Consider the following 26,805-nt stretch of genomic DNA (forward strand, 5'->3'; position numbering starts at 1 on the left):
TATAGGTGGTAAAGGTTGGGGGTATTGGAAGGTGCTGTTGAAGGAGCTTGGTGTGTTGTTGCAGTGCGCCTTGTAAAGAGTGCACACTGCTGCAACAGTGAGCGATTGGCAATGAATAGTTAAGGTGGAGGGTGGGGTGCCAATCTAGTGGGCTGCTTTATCCTGGATGTTGTCCTCTTTTTAGGTCAAACCAAACCAAGTAAACAAACTCAGATTAAATCAGGACAAAGTAAAAGGGGCAGCTCCCCAAAAAGGAGGGGGAACAGCCCGAACAGAAATCAAAGTACAAAGGAAACTTAAAAAACATCAAATGAAAATGTGATTATTAGGGTCAATAATGCACCCCAACCCCTGCGGTGCCCAGCGGGCGCGGAAAGCGTCAACCGCGCCCGTGGACACCGCATGCTCCCTCTCCAGGGACACCTGGCCGCGAACGTAGCCGCGGTAGAGGGGAAGACAGTCAGGATGGACGGCCCCCTCGATCGCCCGCAGTCTGGACCGGTAAATGGCGCGTTTCACCAGGCCCAGGAGCAGGTTCACGAGGAGGTCGCCATCCCGACCCTCCCCTCTCCGCACCGGGTGTCCGTAGATCAGGAGCGTGGGACTGAAGCGCAAACAAAACATCAATAAAAGGTTCTTCAGGAAAACATAAAGGGAGTGCAGCCTAAGACACACAACATAGACATGGTCCACGGACTCCACAAGGCCACAGAAAGGGCAGTCTTCGGAGCCCGTGAACCAGTGAATCCTACGGTTGTGCAGAACTGCTGCATGCACGACCCTCCACCCCAGGTCCCCGACGTAATTGGGGGAGATCCCTCCGTAGAGGGACCTCCAGCGGGGACCTCCGCCGCCCGGCAGCAACAAGGCCCGCCAAGGTGTATCCGGGCGACAGGCGAGGAGGCGGTAGTGGAGGGTGTGCAGCAGCAGCCCGCACAGGAAACGCCTCCGCGCGGTAGAAAAAGGCACGGAGGGCATTTCCGCGAGGCGGCTCAGGTTGTGGGGCACCTCACCCAGGGAGGGGGGCTGAGGCTTTGGGCCAATGTGGAATTCCACCCGAACAGGGGAACGCTCGGGCGGGATCCCACCGCACGCCTGCGCCGTCTCGAGTTTGCGTGCAGTTTCGGGGCCGAGCACGACCGTCCTAAGGTCTAGGATGGCTTTGGCTGCGCGCCAGACGGACGTCCCCGCGCGCTCAGCCAGCACGCGGGGACTCATCCAGCCCGCTCCTCCGCCATCGAGCACGTCCCCGATTCTGGTCACCCCGGCGTCCACAGCCCTCCTCTCCGCCAGCCACCTGAAGTTATACGGCTGGAGGAGCGGATTCCTGAGCAGCGGCTCTCGCACGAGAGCCGCTACTCCTGACGGGGGAGAGCTGCGTCGCGAGGCGACCTTGTTCCAGACAGTGAGGAGGTCCTGGTAAAAGACAGGCAACTCCTGCAGGGCGGTCGGAGCACGCCCCAGTTCGATATGCAGGAGCTGCACGTCATAATTGAGGCCGTGCCACTGGCGGAAGAAATACGTCGCCATGGCACACCACTGTGGAGGGGGCTCAACGTAAAGGTACCTCTGCAGGGCCTGGAGGCGGAAGGTCGCTATCTGTGTGCGGAGGCACATCAGACCTTGTCCGCCCTCCTCAAGCGGGAGATACAGAACCGCGGCAGGGACCCAGTGCAGTCGATTGCCCCAGAAGAACCGCAGGAGGGTTCTCTGGATATCGGCGACAAAGCCAGGGGGAGGGGTCAAAGGGACCAGCCGGTACCACAGCATGGAGGCGACCAGCTGGTTTATGACGCGAACTCGCGCCCTGTAGGACAGCACTCGGAGCAGTCCTGTCCAGCGACCCAGGCGGGCGGAGACTTTGGCCTCCAGCTCCCGCCAGTTCGCCGGCCAGGATTCCTCGGCTGGGCAGAGATGGGCCCCCCAGGTAGAGGAGGCTGGTCCTGCTCCAGGTGAAAGGCCTGAGCTCCTCCGGAAGGGGGTCCGTCTCCCAAGGACCGACAAGGAGTCCGGAGCACTTGGCCCAGTTGATCCTGGCGGAGGACGCGGCGGAGTACACCGCCTGGCATTCTCGCATCCTCCGCAGGTCAGCCGGGTCCGTGAACATGAGGAGCACGTCGTCGGCGTAAGCTGACAGGACCACCCCTACGTCCGGTCCGCGCAGGACCAAACCTGACAACCTCCTCCGCAAGAGGCGCAGGAATGGCTCCACGCATATGGAATACAGTTGGCCGGACAAGGGGCAGCCCTGCCGTACTCCTCTCCCAAAGTGAAGGGGCGCCGTCAGGGACCCGTTAACCTTAATCAGACACTCTGCGGCAGATTAGAGTAATCGGATCCGGGCGACAAACTGCGTCCCGAACCCGAATGCCCGCAGAGTCCCGAGTAAATACTCGTGCTCCACCCTGTCGAACGCCTTCTCCTGATCTAATGACAAGAAGGCGCCCGACAGACCAGCCCTCTGGGTGTGATGTATTAGGTCCCGGACCAGGTGGAGATTATCATGTATACAACAGCCCGGGACCGTGTAGGACTGGTCAGGGTGGATCAAGTGGTCCAGCACGGATCCAAGGCGTGAAGCAGTAGCCCTGGCAAAGATTTTATAATCCGTGCTGAGGAGGGAGACCGGGCGCCAGTTCTTCAGCAGGTGGAGATCCCCCTTCTTGGGCAACAGGGCAATGACGGCCCTGCGCCACGAAAGGGGCATCTCCCCGGTAGCGACGCTCTCCCCCAGGACCCCCGCGTAGTCGCTCCCTGATGTTGTCAAGGTAGTGAATTTGTGGAACTCACTGCTCCATAGCTGGGTGGAGTTCGAATCATTGAATGGTTTCAAGAAGGAGATAGATATATTTCTGATAAAAATAAGGGATATGGGGATCAGGTGAGAGCTGGACTTGAGACCAAGGAGAGATCAGTCATGATCTGATTGAAATGTTTCCAAGGCAGCTGAAGGCACAGCCACTGATGGTTGAGTGAATTAAATCAAGGATGAGTAAGAGAACAGAATGGGCGAGGATTGCAGATACCACAGAGGGTTGTTGGACAGAATGGGCGAGGATTGCAGATAGCACAGAGGGTTGTTGGACAGAATAGAACATAGAACATAGAACATTACAGCACAGTACAGGCCCTTCGGCCCTCGATGTTGCAGCGACCAGTGGAACCAATCTAAAGCCCCTCTAATCTACATTATTCCAATATCATCCATATGTTTATCCAATAACCATTTGAATGCTCTTAATGTTGACGAGTCCACTACTGCTGCAGGCAGGGCATTCCTCACCCTGACTACTCTCTGAGTAAAGAACCTACCTCTAACATCTGTCCTATATTTCTCACCCCTCAATTTAAAGCCATGTCCCCTCATACTAGCCATCACCATCCGAGGAAAAAAGGCTCTCGCTATCCACCCTATCTAATCCTCTGATCATCTTGTATGCCTCTATTAAGTCACCTCTTAACCTTCTTCTCTCTAACGAAAACAACCTCAAGCCCCTCAGCCTTTCCTCATACGATTTTCCCACCATACCAGGCAACATCCTGGTAAATCTCCTCTGCACCCTTTCCAACACTTCCACATCTTTCCTATAATACGGCGACCAGAACTGTACGCAATACTCCAAATGCGGCCGCACCAGAGTTTTGTACAGTTGCAGCATGACCTCCTGGCTCCGAAACTCAATCCCTCTACCAATAAAAGCTAACACACCGTACGCCTTCTTAGCAACCCTATCAACCTGGGTGCCAACTTTCAGGGATCTATGCACATGGACACCCAGATCCCTCTGTTCATCCACACTACCAAGTATCTTACCATTAGCCCAGTACTCTGTATTCCTGTTACTCCTTCCAAAGTGAATCACCTCACACTTTTCCGCATTAAACTCCATTTGCCACCTCTCAGCCCAGCTCTGCAGCTTATCTATGTCCCTCTGTAGCCTGCCACTTCCCTCCGCACTGTCTACAACTCCACCGACTTTAGTGTCATCCGCAAATTTACTAATCCATCCTTCCACGCCCTCATCCAGGTCATTAATGAAAATGACAAACAGCAATGGCCCCAAAACAGATCCTTGCGGTACACCACTAGTAACTGAACTCCAGGATGAATATTTCCCATCAACCACCACCCTCTGTTTTCTTACAGCTAGCCAATTCCTGATCCAAACCACTAAATCACCCTCAATCCCATGTGTCCGTATTTTCTGCAAAAGCTTAGCATGGGGAACCTTATCAAACGCTTTGCTGAAATCCATATACACCACATCATACATGGGCGGCGACTGCAGATACCACAGAGGGTTGTTGGACAGAATGGACGGGGATTGCAGATACCACAGAGGGTTGTTGGACAGAATGGACGGGGATTGCAGATACCACAGAGGGTTGTTGGACAGAAGCAGATTACAGAAATAGGGAGGAGACAGACCATGGGGGGATTTGAAAACTGGATGAGAATTTTAAAATAAAGTTAATTCAGGTCAGAGGATCGATCTAAATATGCTGCAGGTACTAAACACATTGAAATGGCCTGACCTCCTTGGTCTTAAATTTGTACTTTGCAAAATTACGCCTCAAAGTCGGAGCATAGGACTCTATAGGCCTTTTGGCCCCTCCAGCTTGCTCCGCCATTCAATAAATTAGGTGGATTGGCCATGCTAAATTGCCCCTTAGTTTCCAAAAATGTGTAGGTTAGGGAAATTATTGGGGTAAATGCGTGAAGTTACAGGGAAAGGGTCTGGGTAAGATGCTCTGCTGGAGAATTGGTGCAGACTCGATGGGCCAAATAGCCTGCTTCTGCACTGTGGGGATTCTACGATTCCATGAAATTGGTGCCTAATCTGGGTTGTGGTCTCAATTCTATTCTCCAGCCTGCCTGGAGTATGAAAGTAGAGAAGTGTTGCAATCGTCTGGGATGTTGGTGAGATGATATCTGGAGTATTGTGTCCAGTTTTGGTCTCCTTATTTGAGGAAGGATGTGATGGCATTGGAGGCAGTTCAGAGGAGGCTCACCAGATTGATTCTGGGGATGAAAGGGTTGACGTATGAGGAGAGATTAAACAGTTTGGGTTTATACTCACTGAAGTTTAGAAGGATGGGAGGGGATCTAATCGAGGTATAGAAAATTTTAAAAGGGATTGATAAAGTAAATGTAGACCAAATGTTTCCTCTTATGGGGCAATCTAGAACAAGAGGTCTGATTTAAAAGTGAGATGAGGAGGAACTATTTCTCACAGAGGGTGGTGAATTTGTGGAACTCACTGTCCCATAGCACGGCGTAGTCTGAATCATTGAATGGTTTCAAGAAGGAGATAGATATATTTCTAATAAAAAAGGGATAAGGGGATATAGGGAACAGGTGGGGAGGTGGATTTGAGACCAGGAAGAGATCAGCCATGATCTGATTAAATGACGGAGCAGGCTCGAAGGGCTGAATTTGCCTACTTGTGCTCCTAATTCCTAAGTTCCTATGTTCCTATGTTCCCTCATCATCCTGAACTGCCTTCTCTATCAAGAATCTATCTAACTCTTCCTGAATGATGCTGCCTCCTCTGCTATCTGGGGAACAGAATTCTACAGCTGAATGACCCCCTCCCCAGAAGATAAAAATCCACCTCTTCTTTGTCTTCAAAGGGAGACGACTCATTGTTGAACCGCATCCCCTAGTTTTAGTCTTCCCGACAGCAGAAAACATCCTCAAGGTATCCACCTTTTCAAGTCCCTTCAGGATCTGAAATCTTGCAAAAATATCACCTTATTCTTCTCAACTCGAATGGATACAGGCCCAACTTGTCGAACATTTCCTCATAAAATAAGCTCTTCATCCCAGCAATGAGCTGGGCGAACCTTCTCTGAATTGCTCCGAATGCAATTATATCCTTTTTCAAATACTTCAGGAAGCGTAGTGGAGAACGTGCCCCTGTCTACATCAATGAGGACGAAGTAGAAATAGAGTCATAGACGTTTACAGCATGGAAACAAGCCCTTCAGCCCAACTTGTCCATGCCACCCTTTTTTATTAAGCCCCTAAGCTAGTCCCAATTGTTCGCATTTGGCCCATATCCCTCTATACCCATCTTATCCATGTAGCTGTCTGAATGTATTTTAAAAGACAAACTTGTACCCCCCTCTACTACTACCTCTGGCAGCTTGTTCCAGACACTCACCACCCTCTGTGTGAAAAAATTGTCCTTCTGGACACTTTTGTATCTCTCTCCTCTCACCTTAAACCTATGCCCTCTAGTTTTAGACTCCCCAACCTTTGGGAAAAGATATTGACTATCCAGCTGCTCTGTGCCCCTCATTATTTTATAGACCTCTATAAGATCCCCCCTCAGCCTCCTACGCTCCAGAGAAAAAAGTTCCAGTCTATCCAGCTTCTCCATATAGCTCAAACCATCAAGTCCCGGTAGCATCCTAGTAAATCTTTTCTGCACTCTTTCTAGTTTAATAATATCCTTTCTATAATAGGGTGACCAGAACTGTACACAGTACTCCAAGTGTGACCTTACCAATGTCTTGTACAACTTCAACAAGACGTCCCAACTCCTGTATTCAATGTTCTGGCCAGTGAAACCAAGCATGCTGAATGCCTTCTTCACCACTCTGTCCACCTGTGACTCCACTTTCAAGGAGCTATGAACATGTACTCCTCGATGTCTTTGTTCTGTAATTCTCCCCAATGCCCTACCATTAACTGAGTAAGTCCTGTCCTGGTTCAATCTACCAAAATGCATTACCTCGCATTTATCTAAATTAAACACCATCTGCCATTTGTCAGCCCATTGGCCCAATTGATCAAGATCCCGTTGCAATCGGAGATAACATTTTTCACTGTCCAGTATGGTCGAAAGCTTCAAGTTTTTAGATGTCCAGATCACCAACAATCTGTCCTGGTCCCCCCATGCCGACACTATAGTTAAGAAAGCCCACCAACGCCTCTACTTTCTCAGAAGACTCAGGAAATTTGGCATGTCCACTATGACTCTGACCAACTTGCACCATAGAAAGCATTCTTTCTGGTTGTATCACAGCTTGGTATGGCTCCTGCTCTGCCCAAGACCACAAGAAACTACAAAGAGTCATGAATGAAGCCCAATCTATCACTCAAACCAGCCTCCATTGACTCTGTCTACACTTCCCGCTGCCTCGGAAAAGCAGCCAGTATAATGGAGGACCCCACACACCCTGGACATACTCTCTTCCACCTTCTTCCATCAGGAAAAAGATACAAAAGTCTGAGGTCATGTACCAACCGACTGAAAAACAGCTTCTTTCCTGCTGCCATCAGATTTATGAATGGACCTACCTCACATTCAGTTGATCTTTCTCTACACCCTGGCTGTGGGTGGGTGGCACAGTGGTTAGCACTGCTGCTTCACAGTACCAGGGACCCGGGTTCGATTGCCAGCTTGGGTCACTGTCAGTGTGGAGTTTGCACGTTCGCCCCGTGTCTGTGTGAGTTTCCTCCGGGTGCTCCGGTTTCCTCCCACAGTCTGAAAGATGTGCTGGTTTGGTGCATTGACCCGAACAGGCACCGAACTGTGACAACTAGGCAAATTTCACAGTAACTTCATTGCAGTGTTAATGTAAGCCTTACTTGTGACTAATAAGTATACTTTACTTTAGCTATGACTGTCACACTATATTCTGCACTCTCTCCTTTCTTACTCTATGAACGGTACGCTTTGTCTGTATAACGCGCAAGAAACAATACTTTTCACTATGTTAATCCATGTGACAATAATAAATCAAATCAAATCAAATCAAAAAGAGGCAGAAACTATACACCGTATTCCAGATGTGGTCTCAGCAGGTAGCTGCAGTAAAATTTCCCGATTTTGTATTACATCGCCCTTGCAATAAATGCCAACATTCTATTTGATTTTCTGAGCATTTGCTGTACCTGCAGAATAGCTTTTTGTGGTTCATGTAGCAGGATATCCAAATCCCTCTGTACTGCAGACTTCTGCAATCTCTCGCCGTTTGAATAGCACATTGCTTTTCTATTCTCCCTGCCAAAGTGGACAAGTTCACCCTTTCCCCACATTTTACTCCATCTGCCAAATCTTTGCTTACTCACTTAAGCCATCTATATCCCTTTTTGTAGATGCTTAGGATTATATTCACTTGAGTTTAGAAGAGTGAGAGGGGATCTCATAGAAACTTATAAAATTCCAACAGGTTCAGACAGTGTAGATTCAGAAAGTCGATTAGGATTCTATTCACTGGAGTTTAGAAGAGTGAAAGGGGATCGCAACGGGGTTAGACAGTGTAGATTCAGAAAGAATGTTCCCAATGGTGGGGGAGTCCAGAACTAGGGGTCATGGTTTGAGGATAAGGGGTAAACCTTTTAGAACTGAGGTGAGGAGAAATTTCTTCACCCAGAGGGTGGTGAATGTGTGGAATTCACTACCACAGAAAGTAGTTGAGGCCAAAACGTCTGATTTCAAGAAGAAATTAGATATAGCTCTTGGGGCTAAAGGGATCAAGGGATATGGGGGGGAAGGCGGGATCAGGATATTGAATTTGATGATCAGCCATAATCATAATGAATGGCGGAGCAGGCTTGAAGGGCCGAATGACCTCCTCCTGCTTCTAGTTTCTATGTTTCTATGTTTCTTAACTCCTCTCGACAACTCACTCTCCTGCTCTTCTTGGTATCATTAGCAAACTTAACGACCATACATTTGTTTCATTCATTAAAATTATTTTGTACATAATTGGGACCCCAGCCCTGAAGTTTAAAAGTCTATTTATTTATTGGTGTCACAAGTCAGCTTACATTAACACTGCAATGAATTTACTGTGAAAATCCCCGCGTCGCCAGACTCCAGCACCTGTTCGGGTACACTGAGGGAGAATTTAGCATGGCCAATGCACCTAACCAGCCCGTCTTTCGGACTGTGGGGAGGAAACCGGAGCACCCGGAGGAAACCCACACAGACACGAGGAGAACGTGCAGACTCCGCACGGACAGTGACTCAAGCCGGGAATCAAACCCAGGTTCCTGGTGCTGTGAGGCAGCAGTGCTAACCACTGTGCCACCGTGATCCCTGTGGAACTCCACCAGTGAAAGCTTACCAACCCAAAAGCGACCTCTTTGTCTCTACTTTCTGCATGTTGTCAGTGAACCAATCCTTTATCCCTGGCCCCCCGACACCATGAGCTCTGATTTTATGTAGTAAGCTTTGATGTGGCACCTTATCGAATTCATTTTGGCAATCCAAGTAGCCACATCTATAGGTTGCCCTTTACCCAACTTCATAGAATCATAGAATCGTAAAATCCCGACAGTGCAGAAGGGGGCTATTCAGCCCATTGAGTCTCCACCTACTCTCTGACAGAGTATTTGACCCAGGCCTTCTCCCCTGCCCTATTCCTGTAACCCCATACAATTACAATGGCTAATCCGCCTAACCTGCAGATCTTTGGACACTAAGGGGCAATTTAGCATGGCCAACCCACCTAACCTACACATTTTTAGACACTCAGAGGCAATCTAGCATGGCTAATCCAGCTAATTTGCAAATCTTTTGACACCAAGGGGCAATTTAACATGGCCAATCCACCTAACCTGCAGATCTTTAGACACCAAGGGGCAATTTAGCACGGCCAATCCACCGAACCTTCACATCTGTGGACACTAAGGGGCAATTTAGCATGGCTAATCCACCTAACCTGCATACCTTTGGACACTAAGGGGCAATTTACCATGGCTAATCTACCTAACCAACACATCTTTGGACACTAAGGTTCAATTCAGCATGGCAAATCCACCTAACCGACACATCTTTGGGCTGTGGGAGGAAACCGGAGCACCCAGAGGAAACCCACGCAGTCACAGGGAGAATGCGCAGACTCCGCACAGACAGACACCCAAGCCGGGAGTCGAATCTGGGTCCCTGGTACTGTGAAGCTGCTGTGCCGCCCACATTACTTCTTCAAGGAACTCAAATAAATTAGTTAAACACTATTTACCTGCTGAGAAATGGACCTGTTATCCAACTGAACAAAGCCCCTGGATTAATTTTAGCCGTTCCCTGTATAATACTGAAAATTCCCTGACTTCTTTCATCCATCCTTTAGGGCTGGCAAAAATGATCTTCACTGTGTTTTTCTGAAGGATATCGATGTGATGAGCATTTGGGGGACGAAGTTAGCATTCCTTGTCCTAGTTTTCTGCTTGCCTCAAGCTTTCGAAGGGAGTTTAGACCTTGCAGTGAAGATTTAAAGCTACAGATGAGCAATCTGATGCAGGGGTGGTGGGGGCGGGGGGGTGCGGTGGGGGGGGAGGGGATGGAGGCGGGGGGAGGGGAGGTTGTGGCTGGGGGGGTGCTTGAAGAGTTCTGAAGCGGGATTAGTGCAGAGAAAACAGGGTCACATAGCTAACAGCAAGAAAGGTTATAAATAGGCTTGGCTGCACTGGACGTCAGCCAAAGTGCAGCGCTGTAACTGAGTAACCAGTAGGCTACAAAAGATACGGTAACCACAAGTGACAATGTTGAACATCGAGGCACAATCCATCATCCAAAGACCTGTATGAACTGTCCCTCTGCAGTCAGGCTAATATCAGGTTCCAAAGGCAAGAAGAATGAGCAGTGATTAAATCCCCTTCAGTTTAGGCTCACCAAGGCTAGCAGAATTCAAAGCAGCGAACAAAGACTTCATTCTCACCACCCAGCCGGATCCGTCTTTTGCCTTTGATTAGCCTTACCTTCCGGAGTGTTATGAGCCCCTCTTGCGTCTCCATGTCAGTGGTAATCATGAGAACAGAAAGCCCGTCCCCGTCAACAATTCGGTATTCCATTTCAGCGTTTGGTCCAATGTCATCATCAAGCGCCTTTATTTTAGCCACGGTCGAAGCCACGGGTAAGGATTCCGGAACATTGTACTGATAAAACCCTGCGGGGAAGAAAGTTTCAAATGTCATCCACCCAAAATCTATTGCAGCGATATGCTTCATGGGTGAGTACTGGGATGAGGAATAACCTGAATGCGCCTAAAGTTAAGAAAGCCCACCAATGCCTCTACTTTCTCAGAAGGTTAAGGAAATTTGGGCAGTACGGTGGTACAGTGGTTAGCGCTGCTGCCTCACAGCGCCAGGGACCCAGGTTCAATTCCCGGCTTGGGTCACTGTCTGTGCGCAGTCTGCACGCTCTCCCCATATCTGAGTGGGTTTTGTCTGGGTGCACTGGTTTCCTCCCACAGTCCGAAAGGCGTGCTGGTTAGGGTGCATTGGCCATGCTAAATTCTCCCTCAGTGTACCTGAACAGAGTGTGGTGACTCAGGGATTTTCACAGTAACTTCATTGCAATTTTAATGTAAGCCTACTTGTGACTAATAAACAAACTTTACTTTATTCTACTTTTAAGTTTGGGATGTCCGCTACAATGAATCATAGACATAGAAACCCTACAGTGCAGAAAGAGACCATTCGGCCCATCGAGTCTGCACCGACCACAATCCCACCCAGGCCCTAACCCCATATCCCGACACATTTACCCGCAAATCCCTCTAACCTACGCATCTCAGGACACTAAGGTGCAATTTTAGCATGGCCAATCAACCTAACCCGCACATCTTTGGACTGTGGGAGGAAACCGGAGCACCCGGAGGAAACCCACGCAGATACAGGGAGAATGTGCAAACTCCACACAGACAGTGACCCAAGCCGGGAATCGAACCCAGGTCCCTGGAGCTGTGAAGCAGCAGTGCTAACCACTGTGCTACTGTGCCGCCCAATGCTCACCAACTTTTACAGATGCACCACAGAAAGCATTCTTTCTGGTTGTATCACAGCTTGGTATGGCTCCTGCTCTGCCCAAGACTGCAAGAAACTACAAAGGGTCATGAACGAAGCCCAGTCCATCACTCAAACCAGCCTCCCATCCATTGACTCTGTCTACACTTGCTGCCTCGGAAAAGCAGCCAGCATAATTAAGAAACTCACGCACCCAGGACATTCTCTCTTCCACCTTCTTGCATCTGGAAAAAGGTACAAAAGTCTGAGGTCACGTACCAACCAACTCAAGAACAGCTTCTTCCCTGCCGCCATCAGACTTTTGAATGGACCTACCTTGCACTAAGCTGATCTTTCTCCACACCTTAGCTATGAAAGGCATGGATAGGGTGAACGGTGGGAAGCTTTTCCCCGGGTCGGTGGTGACGTTCACGAGGGGTCATAGGTTCAAGGTGAAGGGGGGGAGGTTTAACACAGATATCAGAAGGACATATTTCACACAGAGGGTCGTGGGGGCCTGGAATGTGTTGCCGGGCAAGGTGGTGGAGGCGGACACACTGGGAACGTTTAAGACTTATCTAGACAGCTATATGAACGGAGTGGGAATGGAGGGATACAAAAGAGTGGTCTAGTTTGGACCAGGGAGCGGCGTGGGCTAATTGTTCCTTGTTTCTCGTTTCAAGGCTTCATTCTATGATCATCTTGCTGGTGCCAGTACAGAGCGAGATTGCGGATAGTTGGGAACCTGTCTCGGGGGCAGGGAATTCATATGGTGTTCGTGGAAGTGGAAATGACTAGGGTTGGGAAGCATTTTCCGATCAGGGCCATTGTGATCTCCTGGACTCGTTTCGATCGCCTCAGGGGGTCGGAGAGGAATTTCCCAGATTTTTTTTTTCCCCATATTGGCCCTGGGGTTTTTCACTCTGGGTTTTCGCCTCTCCCTGGAGATCACATGGTCTGGAATGGGGGGGTGGGGGTGAGTTAATAGGTTGTAATGAACAAAGCATCGTAGCTGTGAGGGACAGCTCGGTGGATAGGATATTGGTATGTAGATAGGCTGGAAAATTGGGCGGGGATCCTGGATTCAGGATTCAATCCTGGACCGGGGAGCGGCGCGGGCTTGGAGGGCCGAAGGGCCTGTTCCTGTGCTGTATTGTTCTTTGTTCTTTGTTTGTTCTTTGTTAGCTATGACTGTAACACTACATTCTGCGCTCTCTCCTTTCCTTCTCTATGAACGGTATGCTTTGGCTGTATAGCAAGCAAGAAACAATAATTTTCACTGTATGCTAATACATGTGACAATAATATATCAAAGCAAATCAAAAGTCAGAAATAGGAAAGGGATGATTGATGGAAATGAGGGCGGAGCAACACCCTGCCCCACCCCCCTCCCCCTCCCCTTCCCCCGCCTTTTTCAAACCAGATGACCAGCGACCATCATTTTAAGCCGGGAACTGACTTGTATATAGACTCACTGGAAAGCTGTAGCTGCCTCAACACTCAAAGTGAATCAGACCCCTTCCTTTCTCTGTCACCTCCTCCAGTACTCGAACCCTCTGCGGTCTCTGCAATCCTCCAATTCTGGCCTCTCGCACATTCCCGATTGTCATGGACCCAGCATTGGTGGCGGGTGCCTGCAGTGTGCTTTATGCCCTAAGCAGTGGAATTCCCCACAATAACAACAAATTGCATTGATATGGCGCCATTAACATCGTAACACATCTCAAAGCCTTTCACAGGAGAGCTTTAAAACAAAGTTTGATGCTGAGAAATTACTCATTTACCCATTTGAAAATGGGGAAGTTTCCCATAATTCAGTGATTTGTCCATGAAACCTACCAGTCAATTTACCCTGTGTGTTAAAATCACCCGTCTGTGTGTTCTGTATCTGTATCGTGGGAGACGTCTCGTGCCAAAGGCAGACATTGACGGAGGGAATTTATTGTCTTCTGTGCACCAGCTCAACCTTCAACTGAGTGAGGAAAAGAGTATTTGAGGACCAGGCTATCACAGCCAGGGCAAAGGTCATGGTTCAAGGGGCAACAGTGGCTCCCCCGCTCCTATATATATCGCAGGCTGGGACAACATTCAGCAAGCACCTCAAAGCACTGGAAAATATCATCAGCGGCATCTTTACAGGATCCCCCTAATCCAGTGGCAAGAAAGGCCCTCCGATAGCAACCACCCAAACCGGCATACCCGGCACTGAGGAGTTAATCACTGCCAACCAGCTGGAGATCACAGTGGGGAATAACACTGCGGGAATCACAGTGGGGGAATCACAGTGGGGAATCACAGTGGGGGAATCACAGTGGGGGAATTACAGTGGGGAATCACAGTGGGGAATCACAGTGGGGAATCACAGTTCGGAATCACAGTGGTGAATCACAGTGGGGAATAACAGTGGGGAATCACAGTGGGGAATAACAGTGGGGGATAACAGTGGGGGATAACAGTGGGGAATCACAGTGGGGAATCACAGTGGGGAATCACAGTGGGGAATCACAGTGGGGAATCACAGTGGGGAATCACAGTGGGGAATCACAGTGGGGAATAACAGTGGGGGATAACAGTGGGGGATAACAGTGGGGAATCACAGTGGGTGATCACAGTGGGGGGATCACAGTGGGTGATCACAGTGAGGGATCACAGCGGGGGATCACAGTGGGGGGATCACAATGGGGGGAAATCACAGTAGGGGATAACAGTGGGGAATCACAGTGGGGGGAATCACAGTGGGGGAATCACAGTGGGGGAATCACAGTGGGGGAATCACAGTGGGGGAATCACAGTGGGGGAATCACAGTGGGGGAATCACAGTGGGGGGGATCACAGTGGGGGAATCACAGTGGGGGAATCACAGTGGGGGGGATCACAGTGGGGGATCACAGTGGGGGAATCACAGTGGGGTGATCACAGTGGGGGAATCACCATGGGGGAATCACAGTGGGGGGATCACAGTGGGGGATCACAGTGGGGGAATCACAGTAGGGGAATCACATTGGGGGATCACAGTGGGGGGAATCACAGTGGGGGGGATCACAGTGGGGGATCACAGTGGGGGAATCACAGTAGGGGATCACAGTGGGGGGGATCACAGTGGGGGAATCACAGTGGGGGAATCACAGTGGGGGATCACAGTGGGGGATCACAGTGGGGGATCACAGTGGGGGATCACAGTGGGTGATCACAGTGGGGGATCACAGTGGGGGAATCACAGTGGGGGAATCACAGTGGGTGATCACAGTGGGGGATCACAGTGGGGGAATCACAGTAGGGGATCACAGTGGGGGGAATCACAGTGGGGGAATCACAGTGGGGGAATCACAGTGGGGGAATCACAGTGGGGGAATCACAATGGGGGAATCACAGTGGGGGAATCACAGTGGGGGAATCACATTGGGGGATCACAGTGGGGGGAATCACAGTGGGGGAATCACAGTGGGGGAATCACAGTAGGGGAATCACATTGGGGGATCACAGTGGGTGATCACAGAGGGGGATCACAGTGGGGGAATCACAGTGGGGGAATCACAGTGGGGGAATCACAGTGGGGGAATCATAGTGGGGGGGATCACAGTGGGGGATCACAGTGGGGGAATCACAATGGGGTGATCACAGTGGGGGAATCACCATGGGGGAATCACAGTGGGGGGATCACAGTGGGGGATCACAGTGGAGGAATCACAGTAGGGGAATCACATTGGGGGATCACAGTGGGGGGAATCACAGTGGGGGGATCACAGTGGGGGATCACAGTGGGGGAATCACAGTAGGGGGGATCACAGTGGGGGATCACAGTGGGGGAATCACAGTGCGGGAATCACAGTGGGGGAATCACAGTGGGGAATCACAGTGGGGGAATCACAGTGGGGGAATTACAGTGGGGAATCACAGTGGGGAATCACAGTGGGGAATCACAGTGGGGAATCACAGTGGGGAATCACAGTGGGGAATAACAGTGGGGAATAACAGTGGGGAATCACAGTGGGGAATCACAGTGGGGGATAACAGTGGGGAATCACAGTGGGGAATCACAGTGGGGAATCACAGTGGGGAATAACAGTGGGGAATCACAGTGGGGAATCACAGTGGGGAATCACAGTGGGGAATCACAGTGGGGAATCACAGTGGGGAATAACAGTGGGGGATAACAGTGGGGGATAACAGTGGGGAATCACAGTGGGGAATCACAGTGGGGAATCACAGTGGGGAATAACAGTGGGGAATCACAGTGGGGAATCACAGTGGGGAATAACAGTGGGGGATAACAGTGGGGAATCACAGTGGGTGATCACAGTGGGGGGATCACAGTGGGTGATCACAGTGAGGGATCACAGCGGGGGATCACAGTGGGGGGATCACAATGGGGGGAAATCACAGTAGGGGATAACAGTGGGGCATCACAGTGGGGGGAATCACAGTGGGGGAATCACAGTGGGGGAATCACAGTGGGGGAATCACAGTGGGGGAATCACAGTGGGGGGGATCACAGTGGGGGATCACAGTGGGGGAATCACAGTGGGGTGATCACAGTGGGGGAATCACCATGGGGGAATCACAGTGGGGGGATCACAGTGGGGGATCACAGTGGGGGAATCACAGTAGGGGAATCACATTGGGAGATCACAGTGGGGGGAATCACAGTGGGGGGGATCACAGTGGGGGATCACAGTGGGGGAATCACAGTAGGGGATCACAGTGGGGGGGATCACAGTGGGGGAATCACAGTGGGGGAATCACAGTGGGGGATCACAGTGGGGGATCACAGTGGGTGATCACAGTGGGGGATCACAGTGGGGGAATCACAGTGGGGGAATCACAGTGGGGGAATCACAGTGGGGGAATCACAGTGGGGGAATCACAGTGGGGGAATAACAGTGGGGGAATCACAGTGGGGGAATCACAGTGGGGGAATCACATTGGGGGATCACAGTGGGGGGAATCACAGTGGGGGAATCACAGTGGGGGAATCACAGTAGGGGAATCACATTGGGGGATCACAGTGGGTGATCACAGTGGGGGATCACAGTGGGGAATCACAGTGGGGAATAACAGTGGGGGATAACAGTGGGGAATCACAGTGGGTGATCACAGTGGGGGGATCACAGTGGGTGATCACAGTGAGGGATCACAGCGGGGGATCACAGTGGGGGGATCACAATGGGGGGAAATCACAGTAGGGGATAACAGTGGGGAATCACAGTGGGGGGAATCACAGTGGGGGAATCACAGTGGGGGAATCACAGTGGGGGAATCACAGTGGGGGGGATCACAGTGGGGGATAACAGTGGGGGAATCACAGTGGGGTGATCACAGTGGGGGAATCACCATGGGGGAATCACAGTGGGGGGATCACAGTGGGGGATCACAGTGGGGGAATCACAGTAGGGGAATCACATTGGGGGATCACAGTGGGGGGAATCACAGTGGGGGGGATCACAGTGGGGGATCACAGTGGGGGATCACAGTAGGGGGGATCACAGTGGGGGATCACAGTGGGGGAATCACAGTGGGGGGGATCACAGTGGGGGATCACAGTGGGGGATCACAGTGGGGGAATCACAGTAGGGGATCACAGTGGGGGGGATCACAGTGGGGGAATCACAGTGGGGGATCACAGTGGGGGATCACAGTGGGGGATCACAGTGGGTGATCACGGTGGGGGATCACAGTGGGGGAATCACAGTGGGGGAATCACAGTGGGTGATCACAGTGGGGGATCACAGTGGGGGAATCACAGTGGGTGATCACAGTGGGGGATCACAGTGGGGGAATCACAGTAGGGGATCACAGTGGGGGGTATCACAGTGGGGGAATCACAGTGTGGGGAATCACAGTGGGGGAATCACAGTGGGGGAATCACCTTGGGGGAGAATCACAGAGAGTGATCACTGGGGGGGAATCACAGTGGGGGGGATCACAGCGAGGGAATCACAGCGGGGGATCACAGCGGGGGATCACAGCGGGGGATCACAGTGGGGGGAATCACAGTGGGGGGAATCACAGTGGGGGGAATCACAGTGGGGGAATCACCTTGGGGGAGAATCACAGAGAGTGATCACAGTGGGGGAATCACAGCGGGGGAATCACAGTGGGCAATGGGCGATCACAACAGGTCTGACTTTCTTCAGAAACACTCTGAGGTTCAGGTCCCTCTTTATCTCACCTCCCTTACCCACCTCTTCCTCCACACCCCCTCCCTCACTCACCAGTCTTAGCTGTGTGAAGCAGAGAAGGTAGGAGGGCTGTAAACGCACGGACACCCTCAAAGGCAGAGAGCTCCCTTTTTCTATCTGCTGATTGGGATCCAACTGTGAGTCTCTTCAGGGGCAGAGTGGGGGAACAGAAAACGTTCTCTGTGTTGGGGCAACTCTGCCGCGAGGTGTTCTGGTAGAGGCTCAGTGTTTCTTTCTAAAGTGTGCCCCTGTTGCTGGTATCGACTGCTTTCTCTGCACTGATCTAAGATAGTAAGAAGTTTAACAACACCAGGTTAAAGTCCAACAGGTTTATTTGGTATCAAAAGCCACTTTGCTACCAAATAAACCTGTTGGACTTTAACCTGGTGTTAAACTTCTTACTGTTTTTACCCCAGTCCAACGCCGGCATCTCCACATTCTGCTCCAAGATCCCATACTTAGATAATCACAGACGCTGGGATGTTCTGGTGGTATGTAAACCTATAGCATCTGACACCAGCAATGGTGCCCATATGTCCTCTTGCCCGCCCCCATACTCTCCACCAATGGAGGCCAAGTTTTTTGGGAAGGTAGATCTGTGCTTAAAAGCAAAATACTGCAGATGCTGGAATCTGAAACAAAAACAGAAAAGACTCAGCAGGTCTGACAGCATTTGCAGAGAGAGAATCGGGCCAATGTTTCAAGTCTGGATGACCCTTCGTCAGAGACCTGTGCTTATTCTATGATTTCTATGATTTCTATTCGGCCTTCTACGTTGCAGCATCAATCTTCCACTGCTCTCAGCTTTCTATTTAACTGTATTTCCTGCCCAATACAGTATGTCATACCCTTACATTTTAGTGGCTTTTGTGTGCAACATTTTTACAAAAAACTGTAATGACCCATGTCAGTCGGAGTAGCCATGTATAAGTTATTTGTGATATCAGAGAAAGTTGTTGGAACATTGCGCTAACCTAACAATCAGAAACCTGTCAACTTCCCTCTTGTTGATGCTAGCGATGTGGTTGCCAAGGTGAACAAGCGACCCTTGTAGAATATCGGAAATACCTTTATCTGCTTCCAGATCTACTCAAACATTTCAGTGTGTACGGAATCTTCCTTGGCAACAGATAAGTGAGCAAACAATTCTTCTCGGGTACCCTGTAACACTTTCATATTTATATATTTTTATAGATGGATAGAATTATGAACCACCTGGAGGACTTGTGATTCCACTGAGATACTGATACCTCCGACACCCGTGTAAATGTTGACCTCATGACTTTTGGCTTCAACATAGACCAGGGTCAAAATTCTCCCCAAAAATTCTGAGGACCCAATTTTACCATCGCGTTGCGCTCATTTTCGGGCACGAAAATAGGCGAGTAGCGTGATCCACGCCCGCCTCCGCGCCGATTCCCCCTTCACCAAGTCCTGAAAATGGCCATGATTGAGACCACGCCCGAAACAGGGGCGACGGCCATTTAAATGTATTTGCATGCATTCAAATTGACTGAATGGGCTGCACACCCAACCTTACCGGAACTTCCCCCTTTACCACCGTGTTCGCCCATCCGGAATCGGCACGCAACAGACATGCTCCACAAAAGTCCGATTCAGGCGCTACAGTTAGTGAGGAGGTAAGTGCCGAGCGTCCGACGGTTCTCTGCTTGAGATCGGTGCAGGGCAAAGGGGGGGTCCACTGCCACTCTGCCTGAGATCAGTGGGGGAGGAGGGGGGGATCCGCTGCCACTCTGCCTGAGATCAGTGGGGGAGGAAGGGGGGATCCGCTGCCACTCTGTCTGAGATCTGTGGGGGGAAAGGGGGGTCCGCTGCCACTCTGCCTGAGATCAGTGAGGGGGAATTGGGGTCCGCTACCACTCTGCCTGAGATCAGTGGGGGTGGAAGGGGCCCGCGATCAGTCTAGGTGGCGGGGGTGGGGTGGGGGGGATAAGGGGGTCAGTAATGTTGTGGGGGTGGGGCAATGTCTGTGGGGGACATGGGGAGGCATTATCCGGCCCGGGGGGTGATGTGACAGGGGAGCAGCAATCTGTCATTTTTTTACTGTGCATGCGCAGTCGGAAGCTCCAATCGGAGCTGCAGGATTTCGGGCATGTTAAACCCCGCCCACAAACTTCTGCAGCGCGATTCGGAATCGCTGCTCTTTTTCCAGGCAGAGCGCGTACGAGGACACCTGAGAACAGGTCTAAAAGTCAGATCTGAAACACTCCCAGTTTTAAGTCTGCCCAGAACTTGGAATCAAAATGGTTAAATAGGGCCCCAAGTGTCAAATTCATGTGAAAACTGGAGTGATTTGCGCTGGTTTTCAATGGGAGTTCAGAGAAGAATCTCCCACACTCTGTGCACTGCAGACTGCACTAGCATTGAAATCATTATGAAGCTGTTGGTGGGGCCTGTTCCCATCTGGAAAGCTAGCAGCCCCGGAGACTTCAGACCCAGGCATGCTAATCCCATTTCAGTGAAATTCAAATGAGTATGTAACAACCTGTCCTGGTCCCCCCCATGCCGACACTATAGTTAAGAAAGCCCACTAACGCCTCTACTTTCTCAGAAGACTAAGGAAATTTGGCATGTCCGCAACGACTCTCACCAACTTTTACAGATGCATCATAGAAAGCATTCTTTCTGGTTGTATCACAGCTTGGTCTGGCTCCTGCTCTGTCCAAGACCGCAAGGAACTACAAAAGGTCGTGAATGTAGCCCAATCCATCACACAAACCAGCCTCTCATCCATTGACTCTGTCTACACTTCCTGCTGCCTCGGCAAAGCAGCCAGTATAATTAAGGACCCCACGCACCCCGGACATTCTCTCTTCCACCTTCTTCCTTCAGGAAAAGGATTCAAAAGTCTGAGGTCACGTACCAACCGACTCAAGAACAGCTTCCTCCCTGCTGCTGTCAGACTTTTGAATGGACCTACCTTGCATTAAGTTGATCTTTCTCTACACCCTAGCTATGACTGTAACACTACATTCTGCACTCTCTCATTTCCTTCTCTATGAACGGTATGTTTTGTCTGTATAGTGCACAAGAAACAATACTTTTCACGGTATGTTAATACATGCGACAATAATAAATCAAATCAAATCAAAACGATTTCCAGCATGGAGCTGACGTCGCCGGAAATCCAGGGCTGGGAGCCGCCATCATGGCGGAGAAGCATGCACGAACCCTGCAACTCGGCCAACATGAGAATTTCCCGGCCTGCTGCATTAAAAAATTAGCGCAGTGGGATGGGAGAATTGCGGCACAGATCTTCCAGTCCCGCCGATATCTACACCAGTTTCTTAATGATTTGATTTCGTAAATATCAATGGCAGCATGGTGGCACAGTGGTTAGCACTGAGGCCTCACAGTGCCAGAGGCCCAGGTTCGATCCCAGCCTTGGGTCACTGTCTGTGTGGAGTCTGCACATTCTCCCCATGTCTGTGTGGGTTTCCTCCAGGTGCTCCAGTTGCCTCCCACAGTCTAAAGATATGTGGGTTAGGTAGATTGGCTAAGGTAAATGCACGGGCTTACAGGAATAGGGGTTGGACCTTGGTAAGATGCTCTTTTAGAGGGCTGGTGCAATCTTGATGGGCTGAATGGCCTCCTTCTGCACTGTCGGGATTCTATTATTCTATGAAAATCAGCAAACATAAAAAATAGGATCAATAGAAGGCCATTTGGCCCCTCGAACCTGTTCCACCATTCATTATGAACATGACTGATCAGCAACTCAACAGTATGATCTTGTCTTCCCCCCATATCCCTTGGTCCTTTTAGCTCCAAGAGCTATATTTAACTCCTTCTTAAAAACATATATGTTTTGACCTCAACTGCTTTCTGTGGTAGCGAGTTACCACTCTCTGGGTGAAGAAATTTCTCCTCATCTCAGTCCTAAAAGGTTTGCCCCACATACTTAAGACTAGGGCCCCACACATGGATTTATACCAGTGATGGGCACCTCGGCGAGTGAGTAAGCTGCATGAGGGGCCACCCTTCATCTCAGTGGGTCGCAAGATCGAAACCGGGCTTGTTCACTAACCATGACCCATGAATAAGATAGAATACATTTAGTACAGATCTAATATTTCATAATGAGTTATAGAAAATGCTTCACCATTTATATGTTAATGGAATTACCATCAACTTCAAACGGTAAAAGCAAAGGAAGTATTTACACTTTGGGCAGAGAGGGAGCACACGGCTCTCTCAGTCAGTGTTGTGAGCGATCAGAGCGCCCCTCACTTCACTCACCCTTGCTTTATGTGCGTTATCACTTCAGTCACACCGGTAGGAAAAAAACTTTATGGATACAGATTTGTGGAAACCCTGCACATGGGCAACGGTCAACAAGAAGTCTCGTGGGCTGCACTCTGAACCGAGAAGGGCCGTATGTGGCCCCCAGGCTGCAGGTTGCCCACCACTGGGTATACACGGTACCTGCATTGTGTTGACATCAAAATTCTCCAGGACACCATTCTCCATTGAAGATAGGGGGCAGCACGGTGGCACAGTAGCACTGTAGCACTGCTGCCTCACAGCGCCAGGGACCTGAGTTCAATTCCGGTCTCGGGTCACTGTGTGGAGTTTGCACATTCTCCCCGTGTCTGCGTGGGTTTCCTCCTGGTGCTCCAGTTTCTCCCACAGTCTAAAGATGTGCAGGTTAGGTTGATTGGCCATGCTAAATTAACGCTAGTGTCAGGGTGATCAGCACGGTAAATTTGAAGGGTTACGGGAATAGGGCCTGGGTGGGATCGTGATCTGTGCAGTCGATGGGCCGAATGGCCTCCTTCTGCACTGTAGGTATTTTATGCTATGACTCTATTGATTTTATTCTATTCTATGATTCTGTAGCATCACCATAGGATCATACGGCACGGAAGGAGATCATTGTGGCTCTGTCAGCTCTTTGAGAAAACTCACCAATGAATCCCTCCTCCTCTGCCCCGCCCCCATCACCCTTTCAATTTTAAGGACAGAATTTTCAGCCTTCGCCCACCCTGAGACCGGAAATTCCCGCCCAAGATGAACAGATAATGGGCCTTTCAATGGTCGGTTAAATTGCCCGTCCCACCAGCGACCATTCCCTTGCTGGATGGGATCGGTAGATTTACCCCAAGTTGTTTCAAATTTCACATCCAATCCTTCACTCTCCTCGTACATTTTTGGGGCTTTTACTTTCTGTGATATTTTTTCATGGAACATTGCAAAAGGAATCTAGCTCAGAAGCTGAAATAACCTTTGTCAGTCAATTAGCCTTGTAACATTTTTCTTGTCAACCACTTATCCAATTCCTTTTTCAAAGTTACGATGGAATCTGCTTCCTCTCAGTCTGTGCCCTCCAGATCAGGACAACTCGCTGCGTTAAATAAATCCCCAAGACCTTCTGTCTGATTCTTTTACCCAGTTTGTGTCCTCTGCTTACAGCGTCTCCTTATTTACTCTCGTAAAACCATCCAGTATTTTTAACATTTTTAAAAAAATCTCCCCTTAACCTTCCCTATTCCAAGGAGAACAATCCCCACTCTAACCTCACCATGTAACCAAAGTCCCTCACCCCAAACACCACTCCAGTAAAGTAGCCATGATAAATTAACGCTAGTGTCAGGGCCATCAGCACGGTAAATTTGAAGGGTTACGGGAATAGGGCCTGGGTGGGATCATGATCTGTGCAGAGTTGATGGGCCGGATGGGATTTATCCAAGGATTCTCTGGGAGGCAAGAGAAGTGATTGCAGAGCCTCTGGCTCTGATCTTCAGGTCGTCGTTGGCCTCTGGTATAGTACCAGAAGATTGGAGGTTAGCGAATGTTGTCCCATTGTTTAAGAAGGGGAACAGAGACTTCCCCGGGAATTATAGACCGGTGAGTCTCACTTCTGTTGTCGGCAAGATGTTGGAAAAAATTATAAGGGATAGGATTTATAGTTATTTGGAGAGTAATGAATTGATAGGTGATAGTCAGCATGGTTTTGTGGCAGGTAGGTCGTGCCTTACTAACCTTATTGAGTTTTTTGAGAAAGTGACCAAGGAGGTGGATGGGGGCAAGGCAGTGGACGTGGTATATATGGATTTTAGTAAGGCGTTTGATAAGGTTCACCATGGTAGGCTTCTGCAGAAAATGCAGATGTATGGGATTGGGGGTGATCTAGGAAATTGGATCAGGAATTGGCTAGCGGATAGGAAACAGAGGGTGGTGGTTGATAGTAAATATTCATCATGGAGTGCGGTTACAAGTGGTGTACCTCAGGGATCTGTTTTGGGGCCACTGCTGTTTGTAATATTTATTAATGATCTGGATGAGGGTATAGTTGGGTGGATTAGCAAATTTGCTGATGACACCAAAGTCGGTGGTGTGGTAGACAGTGAGGAAGGGTGTCGTAGTTTGCAGGAAGACTTAGACAGGTTGCAAAGTTGGGCCGAGAGGTGGCGGATGGAGTTTAATGCGGAGAAGTGTGAGATAATTCACTTTGGTAGGAATAACAGATGTGTTGAGTATAGGGCTAACGGGAGGACTTTGAATAGTGTGGAGGAGCAGAGGGATCTAGGTGTATGTGTGCATAGATCCCTGAAAGTTGGGAATCAAGTAGATAAGGTTGTTAAGAAGGCATATGGTGTCTTGGCGTTTATTGGTAGGGGGATTGAATTTAGGAGTCGTAGCGTTATGTTGCAACTGTACACAACTCTGGTGCGGCCGCACTTGGAGTACTGTGTGCAGTTCTGGTCCCCACATTACAGGAAGGATGTGGAGGCTTTGGAGAGGGTGCAGAGGAGGTTTACCAGGATGTTGCCTGGTATGGAGGGGAGATCCTATGAGGAGAGGCTGAGGGATTTGGGATTGTTTTCGCTGGAAAGGCGGCGGCTAAGAGGGGATCTTATTGAAACATATAAGATGATTAGAGGTTTAGATAGGGTGGATAGTGATAGCCTTTTTCCTCTGATGGAGAAATCCAGCACGAGGGGGCATGGCTTTAAATTGAGGGGGGGTAGTTATAGAACCGATGTCAGGGGTAGGTTCTTTACCCAGAGGGTGGTGAGGGATTGGAATGCCCTGCCAGCATCAGTTGTAAATGCGCCTAGTTTGGGGGCGTTTAAGAGATCCGTAGATAGGTTCATGGACGAAAAGAAATTGGTTTAGGTTGGAGGGTCACAGTTTTTTTTTTAACTGGTCGGTGCAACATCATGGGCCGAAGGGCCTGTTCTGCGCTGTAATGTTCTATGTTCTATGTTCTATGAATGGGGGGCATGCCTTATGAGGATAGGTTGAGGGAGCTTGGTCTCTTCTCCCTGGAGAGACGAAGGATGAGAGGTGACCTGATAGAGGTTTACAAGATGTTGAGAGGTCTGGATAGGGTAGACTCTCAGAGGCTATTTCCAAGGGCTGAAATGGTTGCTACGAGAGGACACAGGTTTAAGGTGCTGGGGGGTAGATACAGAGGAGATGTCAGGGGTAAGTTTTTCACTCAGAGGGTGGTGGGTGAGTGGAATCGGCTGACGTCGGTGGTGGTGGAGGCAAACTCGTTGGGGTCTTTTAAGAGACTTCTGGATGAGTACATGGGATTTAATGGGATTGAGGGCTATAGATAGGCCTAGAGGTGGGGATGTGATCGGCGCAACTTGTGGGCCGAAGGGCCTGTTTGTGCTGTGGCTTTCTATGTTCTATGTTCTATGAATGGCCTCCTTCTGCACTGTAGGTGCAGAAGGAGGCCATTCAGCTCATCATGTCTGCACCAACAACAATCCCACCCATGCCCTATCCCCGTAACCCCACATATTTACCCCGCTGATCCCTCTAACCTATGCATCCCGGGACACTAAGTGGCAATTTAGCACGGCCAATGCACCTAACCCATACATCTTTGGAGTGTGGGAGGAAACTGGAGCACCCGGAGGGAACCTACGCAGACACGGGGAGAATGTGCAAACTCCACACAGACAGTGACCGAAGCCGGGAATCAAACCCAGGTCCCTGGAGCTGTGAGGCAGCAGTGCCGCCCCAAACCTGAGGATCACCACACCTCAGGCGAGAGGCAAGGTTGAGAAGGTGGGGCCTTTATGAATAAGCTAGGCCGGTACGGGAATTGAACCTATGCTGTTGGCGTAGCTCTGAATCGCTAATCAGCTGTCCAGCCAACTGAGCTAAACTGACCCGACTCCAGTAACCCTCTTCTATCCCCTCCCTAAGTCTCAACATCCTGCCTAAAGTTCACTGCCCGCAAACTAGGCTTAACCAGTGATTTATAAATCTTTAGTGTAGCTTGCTTGCCCCAATACACTTCTGTATAAAATAGTTAATATTTAAACTCTTTTATTTTACTTGTTACGTTTATCCATCTGGATTTTTCTGCTCCTTCATCATTATGGCACTGAAGATCTTTCTCTTTTGCATTTTGCCTTTCCTGATCTCTCGGATCCTCTTCTTACCTCGAAAGATGCAAAAGGACTTGAGGGCGTCGGAGTTGTGGTCGGGATGGGAGGGTATTTGGGGGGTAGTGGAGGGGTTGAGGAGAATAGTCGGGGAGGCTAGGAGCTGGGGTGGAGAGTTGGATATGGGTCGTCAGGCAGTTGGGAGAGTGGCCAGGGGGAGTTGCCGAGGTGGGAGATAGTGGGGTGGCACGGTAGCACAGTGGTTAGCACTGCTGCCTCACAGCGCCAGGGACCCGGGTTCGATTCCCGGCCTCGGGTCACTGTCTGTGTGGAGTTTGCACATTCTCCCTGTGTCTGCATGGGTTTCCTCCGGGTGCTCCGGTTTCCTCCCACAGTCTGAAAGACGTGCTGGTTAGGGTGCATTGACCCGAACAGGCGCTGGACTGTGGCGACTAGGTGATTTTCACAGTAACTTCATTGCAGTGTTAATGTAAGCCTACGTGTGACTAATAAA

At 50.0% G+C, this 26,805-nt stretch overlaps 1 protein-coding gene across 1 annotated transcript in view; it reads right to left on the bottom strand.

Moving 5' to 3' along the window:
* Positions 1-26,805, bottom strand: part of cdh7a (cadherin 7a) — a 166,819-nt gene that overhangs the window by 58,539 nt on the left and 81,475 nt on the right. The window contains exon 5 of the mRNA XM_078215669.1: positions 10,718-10,905. Within this exon, the coding sequence (XP_078071795.1) occupies positions 10,718-10,905 (188 nt within the window). The remainder of the gene's footprint in view (positions 1-10,717; positions 10,906-26,805) is intronic.

This window comes from Mustelus asterias, chromosome 7, assembly GCF_964213995.1.
Source record: "Mustelus asterias chromosome 7, sMusAst1.hap1.1, whole genome shotgun sequence".
In the NCBI taxonomy this organism is placed as follows: Eukaryota; Metazoa; Chordata; class Chondrichthyes; order Carcharhiniformes; family Triakidae; genus Mustelus; species Mustelus asterias.